General features: G+C 33.6%; 1 protein-coding gene across 2 annotated transcripts in view; it reads right to left on the bottom strand.

Annotated features, from left to right (window-relative positions):
• Nucleotides 1–3,620: 3,620 nt before the first annotated feature.
• The window catches only part of LOC108908315 (cGMP-dependent protein kinase, isozyme 2 forms cD4/T1/T3A/T3B), a 137,647-nt gene continuing 128,790 nt past the window's right edge, over nt 3,621–12,477 (bottom strand). For both annotated transcript variants that reach the window (XM_018712337.2, XM_018712339.2), the window contains exon 4: nt 3,621–3,732. In XM_018712337.2, coding sequence (XP_018567853.1) covers nt 3,726–3,732 — 7 coding nt within the window. In that variant the 3' untranslated portion in view covers nt 3,621–3,725. The remainder of the gene's footprint in view (nt 3,733–12,477) is intronic.

Raw genomic sequence — 12,477 nt, 5'->3', positions numbered from 1 at the left:
ATGTGCAAAAGTTCTTCAGGAATATTGGCAAATTTATTTTGGAGGAAGAATCCCGTCAACGAACACTAAAAAATATTATTAGAAACCTTAGGTGGCCAGAAAACAGCCCCGATCTCATTGTCAGTCCTTTAGACATATTTTTTTTTCCCTGAAAGTTTACAAATATTGAAAGAAAAATACAGGACGAAATGCTTGATAATTTTGAATTTGTTTTTGAAGCAATTAATAGTAAATTGAAACATATTTTCAACTGTATCATCACAATCACTTGCATGTTGATTTGTAAAAATTGTAGGTATATTAATGTTATTTCGTTTTTAGTTATTCTCCTTATGTTGTTGTAAAGGTTAGTTATAAAAAGCGTTGTTTGTTATTTTCATAAGGATGAATTTTAATTTTTTTTAATGATTTTTTTTATTTTAAACATATATATTTTATGCCAGTAAATTTTGATGTCAAATGAAATAAAGGAAAAGTCGTACATTTGTATTTAAAGTTTCTTTCTATCTTTAATTATTAAACCTATAAGTGGATGTCAAAATACAAAAAAAAACCTGTACCTACATTCCGCGACGTACTAATAACCCACCTTGTATATTAAATAAATTTATCGTCATCATCAAATATTAAAAAAATTATATTACAAGCTGTTTAAAATATTATTACGAATTTTGTTTATTTGGAAATATATTTTCTGCAGTATTTCAATACCAAAAAATGAAAATAGTAGGTAGCTAATTAACGAAATTATGATTAAATAACTTAATTGTAACACCACTGCAGAATATCATATGATACATACATAGATATTCGTTGATTCTTTAAAAACATTTTTATCAATACCTACATCATACATTGAAGTAAATACAGTAACGCAAAAAACAGATATTGATAAAAAAGTGTACAAAAGAAATCCGTAAGTACGCCTGGCAACATTACCAAAGTCTTGTTTATATGTTGCTAGGATACGCTTAGGTATGCGGGCCGCTGTATTTGATTCTTCCTAAAATTCTGCTGGTGGTGTACTCTACCGGCAATTCGGAAATTTAAAACTGCTGGCCTATTCCAGGAGCGGTCTGTGGCGATAGCTATTTTGTCTGTGATGCTACTGACTGCCACAAAAAGTACGTGGCATACACTCGACCAAGCAAAGCGTCATTCACTCACCCATGCACAAACGATAATGAAATGCATGGCCACCGTCCCTCGGCAAAAAACCTGGATTGTTCACCGGCACACCAGGCCGCCAGGGCAGGCATTAAGGTGCCGCTAGATACTTATCGCATAAATTGATCGATGCGAAACTTCGGATCAGAGATATTCACACGTTATTGTAGAATGACGCGGATAGCGGGATTACTAAAATGTGAAGTAGTTGATGTTTCGTCACCATTAGTAAAAATAGCATCAATTAAAAACTTCGACTATTTTAGATATGCGCCTGTGACTTCGGTAAATGTTGAACGGTTAGTTTCGTTTTTATATGGTTATTTACCGATTACCGGAGACGATTAACCGCGGAACGCTTAAAAATATAAGTAGGAAATTATTATTTTATTAACTTTTACTGGTACATACGTATTATTAGATACTATACCTAAGTATATATTTTATGGTAAGTTTCATGTGAAGCGTTTAGTGTAGAAGAATAGACACTGCCCTTTTCTGTTTCATAATAATATGCAAATACTTACATATGTTATATATTTATTTTAAAAATTATTGTTAATTACTTTTGAATATATTGGTATATATACACCATTTTCGTTGGGTGAACATTGATTTTCTACCTAGCTTTTTGTAACAAAAATCCTTTTTATAAAGATGTACGGCTTCAGTCACACTTTCATCTTATCAATCGAATTTTTATACAATAAATATATGTAACCACCCAAAATTGTCTCGGAGACTCCACAATATACATATATTCTTATAATGCAAAGAATGCAGTTATGAGAAGGCAACGGTTGTCACTTTTTGTTTGAATAAAATTACATAAAAGAAAACCAACCCTGTACCACATTGCAACCGCACTAACATTTCCCACCACTTGTTGAAACAGATCGATATTGCAAATATTGTAGTCATATAATAATCACTCTTAATAAAGTACATTTCGCTGTAATCAAATAGTGTAGAGTATTGTGAATACAGTATGGTGCATATGAAAGGAATAAACTCATTAATTCGTAAATCGGTGTTTTTGGATAATAACCCTGAAACTGGTCAATTTTTATTATCAAAATGCGTTATGCGAGATATTTGTTTTACATATGACGTGATCATGTGACAGTGATGACGTCATCGATGTGTGTATTTTTTAAAATACAAATATGGGTCATGCGATAGATCTTTTGAAAGATCTCGTAAATCTCTATTCAACCATAATAAGTTTAGGTAATAGAATTTTGTATAGTGCCAAGAAAAAGATCTAAAATTACAACAAAAAATGTTATTTTTAACAACTTCAGTTACAAAAGATTTTCAAATTGACGACCCTAAGTTATACAGTGAGAAAGACGAGAAGTAACTCTTCTCGAACTTTGTCTGTAACTTCCGGAGTTATTTGTGTCATCTTCGACCGAATGCGTTCTTTTAATCTAAATTCTGTGGTATATATTGTTATACTTTACTTTTTAAGTATCCCCTTGAAAACAAATCTAGAGGATTTATAATTGGAGAACTAGGTGGCCATTCAAATGATCCTCTTCGCACTGTCCATCTATCTCGATGGACGTTGTCCAAGTAGTTTCGTACCAATAAAGCATAGTGTGAGGGTGCACCATATTGCTGAAGTCAAAAATTATTTATGTTTAGAAACAACCGATTCAGTTCGAGAAGCAAATCGTCTTCCAGAAATCTTTCATCCAATGTGGATTTTCAGTTGCCCAATACTGACAAGTTTGACGGTTTACACCACAATTTAAGAGGAAAAAAATAAAATACAAATCTAGTAACTTTTATGTTGAATGAACACATATGAATGAGAGTGGGGGAACTTCAATGACATCACGAATTACAAATGGCGGATTGAAGCAATAAATAATTTTTATTTATTACATTAAATACATATTTTTTTACTTCAAATTTGTGGAAATGTGTTTCTAAAACAATGTTGATTGTTCATAACAGATGTTCTGAAGGCTACATAAAGTATACAGTGTTGTGCTGTGTAAAATGTCCCGGTTTGCATTTTGAAAATATTTTTCTTGAAAACTTAACTTCAGATTCGTGTTCAGCACTCATCGAAAATAGGAGGAAGGGAAAATTTTTGTGATGATTTGTGTGGGTTACATGGTAAATAATTACCCTTGTCAGATAAAAGACTCCTCGTCTTTTTAGAAACGTAGGATTTCGGTAAATTTTTTTCTTCCAAAAACTCTCAAACGAAAGTAACTTTGTAAGGATGTCACTTTTCTTCTTTTCAGCATTCAAAGAATTGTTGAATGATGCATGGGCATTTTCTTGAAATGCTAGTAGAATATCTAGTTTCTTATTTTCGGGTAGGTACTTGTTTTCTATTATCTCCATTGAGCTCCTTTACTTACTTACTCCTTCTTTAAACTTCTTTCAATTTTGCTAACTGAGAAATTCGTTCTCTATTGGGGTATTTATTATTATAAAGTACAAACTTCCATCTGAGTCCTGGTTGTCTCCACTACCAAGCACTATTATAGCGGTTTTCTACTAAACGGACAGTTGAGTTTATGTCGTGTTTGTGTTTTCTAGAACCTGAAAAACAAAAATAAAACTGAAACAAATCCAAAACTCTTGTTTCCATCAAGCGGGCTACATTTTGTTCGAGTTTTGTTTTTATTTTCGGTCCTTTTCCATTGGTTGTCGCGAGGAAGTCAGAATACATTTTTCCAATAACCAGCCAACATGTTTAGAGAAGATTTTATTATTAGTTATAAGTGTATACAGGGTGTCTCATAATTAGCTGCCAACCCTGAACAGGCCGATTCTATGATCAAAAGTAAGTAAACAAGTTCATATAAACATGGGTCCGGAAATGCTTCCTAAGGGCACAGGGACCCATTGAAGAGGGAGGAATGGAAATCATTTTTTTGCAATATCTCTCAATTGCGTTGTGATAAATGAATGAAATTTGGTATACACAGCTAAATTTTGATGAGCAATTTGATGGACTAATCCATTTATTTCCACAAGGTCCATTGGGGTGGGTACGGGGGGGCCCTTGGTACTTTGCGTGTGTAACTTTTTCATCTTTGACTTTTTAACAAATTGGACAGCAAATTCCGTTTTCCCGAACTGTTTTACGTTAAAAAGGTACTCTTGTTTCAAATCGTTATCTTTAACGGTTTCTGAGAAAATCGCTCTTGAATTAATCCCACTTTGGTCAATTTCATAGTAATTTAAACAAAAAATAATAATAATAATTTAATACGTAATCAGTAATACACATTATTGATGTAGAACAATTATGATATGATGATTTGTTTATGGCTTTTGCGATGGTAATGCTGCGCGGCAGAACGCGAGTACGGCAGAAGGTTTCCAAACAGAAGGCTGACATCAAGGAGGACATTCCTCACTGTATTCCGCAATTTAGCTGCAACCGTCACTTTTCGAAGGGATCATAAGATGGAAACTTAATTTTGATAACAGACAACAAGCTATTTTAAAAACTGTTCAAAAAACCCTCCACCTTCTCTGATACAAAGTCTTGCCCTACGTGTAACACTTCTCGAAGCTATTAAGATGCTAAAACGGTTTTGACGAATTTCATTGGCTGCATCATTGATACGCTGCAGCAATTCCTCACGGGTATCGACTTCGGTGGCGTAAACTTTTTGATTTAGATATCCCCAGAAAAAGAAGTCCAGCGGGGTTAGGTCGGGAGAACGCGGCGGCCAAGCTACCGGTCCGTGCCTCCCTATCCACCGTCCAGCGAAATTTTCGTTTAGGAAATTTAGAACATTGCGACCACTATGTGCCGGGGCTCCATCGTGTTGAAAAAACATGTTACGTCGTAAATTTAGAGGCAGATCATCGAGAATTTGGGGAAGATTTTCTTGAAGTAAGTTTAAATAAAGATTTGAATTGAGACGTTGTGGAATTTCAATAGGTCCAATCAGAGTGTCGTGAATTATTCCCGCCCATAAATTTATGGAAAACCGTTGCTGGAAGTTTGTTCTCCGAACAACATGTGGGTTCTCTTCTTCCCAATAATGAGAATTATGAAAATTTAATTTTCCATTTCGGGTAAAAGTAGCTTCGTCACACCACAAAATTTTGGAAGCTTGCTCGTTGTCCAGCGACAAAATCCAGCGACAAAATTGCATACGTGGCGCAAAATCTTCTGGTATCAAGCCATGTACACGTCGATAGTGATAGGCATGTAGACCTTGTCGCTTTAATATTCTTCCAACCTGAAATGTTAGTAGCACATCTAATCAATTCTGTTAAGGAAATCTTTAAGATATGTAGTACCGTTGGCCGAGGAACATTTATTTGCCTTGAAATGTTCCGTATGCTAGTCGTAGGATCTTGTTCAATAGCGTCAAGGACCTCCGCTTCCCTATTAATCCTGGGACGTCCTTGACCCGGTGCCTTTCGAAAAGTGGCGGTTGCAGCTAAGTTGCGGAATACCGTAGGGAATGTCCTCCTTGATGGCAGCCTTCGGTTTGGAAACCTTCTCCCGTACTCGCGTTCTGCCGCTGCAGCATTACCATCGCAAAAGCCATAAATAAATATCATATCAACTAACTCTTGTCCCGTAAACTCTTCCATTTTTTTCGCTTAGAACTATTAAATTGGCAATCGGGTTGACAATACTTTGACATAAGAATACCTTGATAATTTTGTTTAAATTACTATGAAATTGACCAAAGTGGGATTAATTCAAGAGCGATTTTCTCAGAAACCGTTAAAGATAACGATTTGAAACAAGAGTACCTTTTTAACGTAAAACAGTTCGGGAAAACGGAATTTGCTGTCCAATTTGTTAAAAAGTCAAAGATGAAAAAGTTACACACGCAAAGTACCAAGGGCCCCCCCGTACCCACCCCAATGGACCTTGTGGAAATAAATGGATTAGTCCATCAAATTGCTCATCAAAATTTAGCTGTGTATACCAAATTTCATTCATTTATCACAACGCGATTGAGAGATATTGCAAAAAAATGATTTCCATTCCTCCCTCTTCAATGGGTCCCTGTGCCCTTAGGAAGCATTTCCGGACCCATGTTGATATGAACTTGTTTACTTACTTTTGATCATAGAATCGGTCTGTTCAGGGTTGGCAGCTAATTATGAGACACCCTGTATATGTACGGTTAAAGTGTTTACTTGGTTAGTTAGTTAGTTTGTATACCAGCCAAGTAAACACCTTAACCGTACAAATATATATTTTTTAATAGCTATAATTCGTTAATGATCAAATATTGTTTTTGAGAAGAAGAAAACGCCAACATAGATATTGGGTTGGATTACTGAAATAGAAAACACAACACGACCGTTTCCACTAAACAGACTTGAGTATCAAAACACGTCGAAACCTATTGATGTGACCGCTTTCGAGCGGGACCCGAAAAACAAAACTCCAACTGTCGCAAAACACGCCAGTCTTCAAAAAGTTTACGAAAAGTTACAGTTCTGTTTTATTCGACACAAGTTTGTGTTTTGTTTTTGTTTTGTCCGTTTAGTGGAAAACCGCCTTTATAAGTCAAATGTGCTCCGCCTCAAGAAGTAGACACGCGAAAGAGATAAGCTTACGCATATTCATATATAAGACAAGGGTAAATAATGCGCTTGCTAAGTTGATTGACAAACAGTTGTTCAAAAAGTTCTTTCAATAGTAAAAATCTGTTTATTGTTTTATTATATGTTGTGCAATAAAATAAAAAAAAATAATAAGAACTACACATGATTACCTTGTCCTGGCCTTATATCGCCTTTTTTGCTCCAGTGTTTCTTTATAGACTATAATTAAAATGAGAAACAAAGGTTGGATAGAAAATTGATGACGGAATTCTTTAATGACCTATTTGAAAGTTGGGACCTAATNAGCTATAATTCATTAATGATTAAAATATTGTTTTTGGGAAGAAGAAAACGCCAACATAGATATTGGGTTGGATCACTTAAATAGAAAACACAACACGACCGTTTCCACTAAACAGACTTGAGTTTCAAAACACGTCGAAACCTATTGATGTGACCGCTTTCGAGCGGGACCCGAAAAACAAAACTCCAACTGTCGCAAAACACGCCAGTCTTCAAAAAGTTTACGAAAAGTTACAGTTCTGTTTTATTCGACACAAGTTTGTGTTTTGTTTTTGTTTTGTCCGTTTAGTGGAAAACCGCCTTTAGAATTTCAAATCTTTCCATTTCAGTAAGCTTCATGTTGATAAAAAACACTTTTATATACATTTAATACATCAGCATTAACTGCTAGAGAGAAACGTGAATTAGGTCGATTTGCCTCATTGATAATACATTTCCATTTTTCGAAAAGGCAAAAAATCAAGTAAAAAACTTATTTTATTTATTTCATTGTCCCTAGCGGTTTGTAGTCACTACTCTTCCTTTTATTCTAAAAATAATTTTATATGCCTTAATGCGGACTCCAAGGAGACTGCAATAAACGGGATTATAATGGAATAGGCTAGACTCCAAATCCCGGGCCCGAATCGTTCTTACCTGGACAATATGCTCGTGTAGAGCAGCTACACCTGGATTGTCTTGGCAATTGCTCTTAACTTGCATTCAGATAAAGTCATGACTTTTACACAAAGCTTTGTATTTATGAATGCATAATTAAAAATATCAAAAATTTTACAGTTATTATGTGAAATACGATTTCTACAATCATTACTTTTCAAATAAGAACAAGATGCAACAATTTGTAGAAAAACATCATTTATTCATAAAATTTCATTAATAGAGTTAACATAATAACCAGAATATAAATATAATGTATTAAGTTGAATTATATGTAGGTGCGATAATCATGTGTGCATGGAGAACCGCGGAAATGTGCACGTGCATATCATCTGCTCTGTGCCCGTCGCATCCATATCCAGCAGATCATAAGGTACCGGTAATAAAAGTGTCACATACCTGCATTTCATTTCCAAAGTCTACGCAAGTACGCGGCTACCGTACCTTTAAGAAGCCATTTGTTTTTATTAAGGTGCAGTAAGAATGATTCGGACCCGGAGTTTGGGGCGTAGCCTGGTCCATTTTATAATCCTTTTTATTGCAGTCTCCGTAGAGTCCGCATTAGGCATATAAAATTATTTTCAAAATAAGTGTATCCACAGTAGTGACTATAAATCAGACAAGAGTGCGCTATTAATTTTTATATCAAAGCAAACTTGTATGAAAAAAATGGAATAATTCTTAATAATAATAAACATTTTTATATATTAAGGTATCCACTATTTTTTTATAATTTGTTATTTCAAGAAACGAGTAATGTACGTATTGCAGCACACTGTATATTATTATATTTTTTTAATTAACAATTTTGTCGTTTGTAACAGCAAGTTAACAAAATTAATTAAAAAATATTAAATGAAACAAATAAAATAAACAAGTGTACCTGAAAATAAATATTCCTTACTTTTTGAAAATATATTATATAAGTGTACGGTTTCAATTATTCAATGTGTATTTCAACGCCAATTCAGCCAACTTAAAGTGTGAGATAGCATGTTTTTTCTTAAAGATCTGTGCTAGCATGTTTTCCAAGCTTAATTTGAGGTAGCATGTTTTCATAGTAACGCGTCCATATGTAAAACAAATATCAGGATTTTCATCCAAAGTCCGGTGATTTTGATTTTTATCCAAAGCCACCGATTTACGAAATAATGAATTTGCACCACACTGTATATCATGAAAACGTCAAATGACTGCTGTTGTTAACATATTCTGGATTGCATATATATTATTCACAGAGATATACAGTATTGTCCAGATGTAGCTAAATTAAGATGTAATTTACAATAATAATAGGTTATGTCACTTAACCAGTTAAAGTTAAAAATGTTATTGAACTCGCAAATTGCATTCATGCTCATTCTTTAATACAATCTTCAATTATTATTTCAATAATCACTTAATAAAATAAACGAGCCGCACGTGACATTTTAAACCATGTGATAGAGTAGATTAAATAATATGTAAAAGGAAAAACTAATGGAATGGCATGTGATACCGTAAGGCACGAGACAAATTAAATGACATACATAAAGAAAAATGTGACTTAATAAATTATTGTCTTATTGAAATCGATATTAATGAAATCATATTGAACATATGAATACTCTAATAATATGTTGTAGATCAGGACAAATCTGTTTTGAAGTGGATATGAGCGGGGGCAAGCAATTTGAGTTTCTTACTTTAAATGTTTAAATTTATTGCCATTGTTGCGAAATAGCATGATGAAATTGATGAAAAAAGGCAAAAAAATCAAGATTTTTGGATAATTTTTTAAAAATGTTGTAATTGCATTATAATTTTGGTAAAAAAAACTTTAGAATATAATAAAACAACACACCAAATTTCATTAAAATCGATTTTTTAGAATTTTCAAAACTTTGCACAGCCTCAAATAAAACACCGAGATACTTGAAAATTTTTTCACATAGAAAAGACCACCCAACCTTTCAAATGGATTTTGAAAAATTGAAATCGGTTGATTAGGACGGACATATTGCAATTTAGTTTTTTTCAAAAATTACAATTTTAAAGTACTCGGAAAGACGCTTCTTTAAAAAAAATGTAAAATTACATTTATTGGTTCACGAGATATAAGCTGTCAAAGTTTATCGGCATTTACCGTTAATTTATAAACAATTTAGCAATAATCTTTGATTCAGTGGCTTCGTTTTTTCGAGTTTAAGCTGGAAAAAATTTTCATATCCATAAGTTATCGGCATCATAGATAAATCAGAGGCAAAGCTGTCGCTCGCGCGAAAATTTTGAAAATTCTAAAATTTTTTTCAAAAAATTATTTCGCGAAAACTATAGAACCGATTTTAATGAAATTTGGTGTGTTGTTTTATTATACCAAGTTTTTTTACCAAAATTAGAATACCCTCGGAGCAATTAAAACATTTAAAAAAAAATTATGCAAAAAACTTGATTTTGTTGCCTTTTTTTCATCTTGCTATTTTGCAACATAATAAATTTAAACATTTTTTACTTACAGTATATTGTGCAAAATTCAATTCTAAAACTTTTTTCCTCTTCAATATTCTTCCAAAATGCATAGCTTCCAAGATATAAGTAATAAACTCCGATAAAATAGGAAATTAAAATTTTTTTTTTTGCAATAAGTATTGAAAATGTTCCGGACCTCGCCCAGATCTAGGGATCTACATTTTTATTATGTGAGATGTACTGAAGGTATTCCAGAAAAAAATAGCTTGCCCCCTCTTACATCCAAGAAGTGGAATATTTCGACAGATCTGCCCTGGTCTATAAGTAGAATACGTTATAATAAAAAGAGTAGGATTTTAATATTATGTATGATCCTACAGATCTGTTCCTGTGCAGAAAATCAACACCCCCCCGTAAACAGTATCGAATACATCACAATCGATGTGTGAGAATTGTCGCCGGGGCACCAATAAATATCTTTTATCGGCCGATAAATAAGCAATAACGCGAATATAATCAGCGTGGGCCCTCAGCCGTCCAATTTATGAGGTTCCTTGAACTGCAGTCAGCTCTATAATATATAATTTCAATTTTAAGAATCAATAAATTTTGAAAATTCTGGAAGTAACCTACTTATGGGTCATTTATTGCCTAAAATGTTGCAAATATGGTAAACTAAGTAATAATATTTCTTGATTTTGCTTTAGAAATCAAGCGAGCGTTTTACTAATATTGATGTTTGCAAGTAAATAATCAATATTTCTACTTAATGGGTGCGCTGCCAATTATGCTCGATCAGTTCGTGTTTTGATCCTGACCCTAACATCAAGACATCCCTCTAGAAAGCGGTTTTCGAGATTTCAAATTGACTTGAGTGATTGGAAAATCATTTGAATTCATGATCTCATTGCACCCAATACCATAACCATAACCAAAACCGTAACCCCACAACTAACTCCATAAGTTCAAAACCCCCTAACTTTATAACCTGGAATCTGCGAACCATAAAACTCTGCGTAAACATGGATTTCATACAGTATAATTCAGTTCTTAATGCCATTAATTTTAACCAGGTATTCGAAAGGCCTTATAAAGGCAGAAAATCGAAAAAACAATTTCTCTCTCAAACTCCCGCTTATCCAGAACCCTACTTTGCATTACATTTTCTGACCGGGAACGCGCCGGCGGACCACAGAATGTTCGAACGTTGAAGCGAAACAGCTGATTTCCCCGGTCGTTTTGAGTTTTGCAATTGGTTTCAAAGTCAAAGTGCAGCGAATCCCATCTTTATTAACAAGTCAAGACAAAAAAGTCAATCAATGGGTACAGTCGTCCCTGGTCTTAACAATATGAATCGTTGCGTGTGTAGTTGACATTAAAATATGTAAACATATTTCTGTTCCTGCATAAGCCTAAACAAAAAAATACACGCCTGGTAGGTATAAAAACACATTAAAGTACAATTAAAAAAGTGTTTACTTAATAAACACCTAGCGCGTAACAAACAATTGTTCATTAAAATCATGAACCGTGGACCAAAAAAAAAAACAAAGTAAAGTTGTTATTATTTCCGAGAGAAAGAATCCATGAAGGTTACTATTCATTCATGTAAATACCTAATAATTTTATGATTCTATTAATAAACTATGCTAAAAATAATAATTCGGACAGCATAACGTTCAAGGAAATGACCTTAATATTCTTTTAGAATTACAGACGCATCCTTGATCTAAGATATGTTAATATAATTTGACTGTAAGATGTTACTGAACATATTGTGTCACAGTTTACAAAGCAAATAAAAATTCGTTAAAACAAATTTAACGATTAACGATTAACGAGTATCTTTTGCTGTTCTAATACTGTTATTTTATTTTATATATATTTCATTATATTACTAACAATTACTTTTACACATAATATGTATACAGTCCGTTATTTTGTACAAATTAAAATAAAGTCTGAAGCTTAAATGAACATAGGGAACGCATGGATATGTTTAATGGAATGATTTACCGTTTTAACATTTTTTGCGAGCATAAATACCAATAGATACTAATTAGTTCCTTTTTTCTGTGCATGTTTCTGTCTATTATTATCTCAAGTAAACGTTTCGACATGCTATTTTCGAAAAAAATATTGTTGCATATTGTGTTGGACACGGTCGATAGCCGCACGGTTTTAAGGCGTCAGTACTTAAATCGATGTGTCGATCTGCCCGGGTATCGAATCCCGCGGCCGGTAGACCGTAGATTAGCTATGCTTGTACGGACGATTGGCACCCTCTGTGCAGGTATGGTAGGATGGAAGAATGTTGGCTTGGGTCAATGTGAGAGATTGACA

This window comes from Anoplophora glabripennis, unplaced genomic scaffold, assembly GCF_000390285.2.
Source record: "Anoplophora glabripennis isolate ALB-LARVAE unplaced genomic scaffold, Agla_2.0 scaffold198, whole genome shotgun sequence".
Classification (NCBI taxonomy): Eukaryota; Metazoa; Arthropoda; class Insecta; order Coleoptera; family Cerambycidae; genus Anoplophora; species Anoplophora glabripennis.
This window is presented reverse-complemented; position numbering and strand designations above follow the sequence as displayed.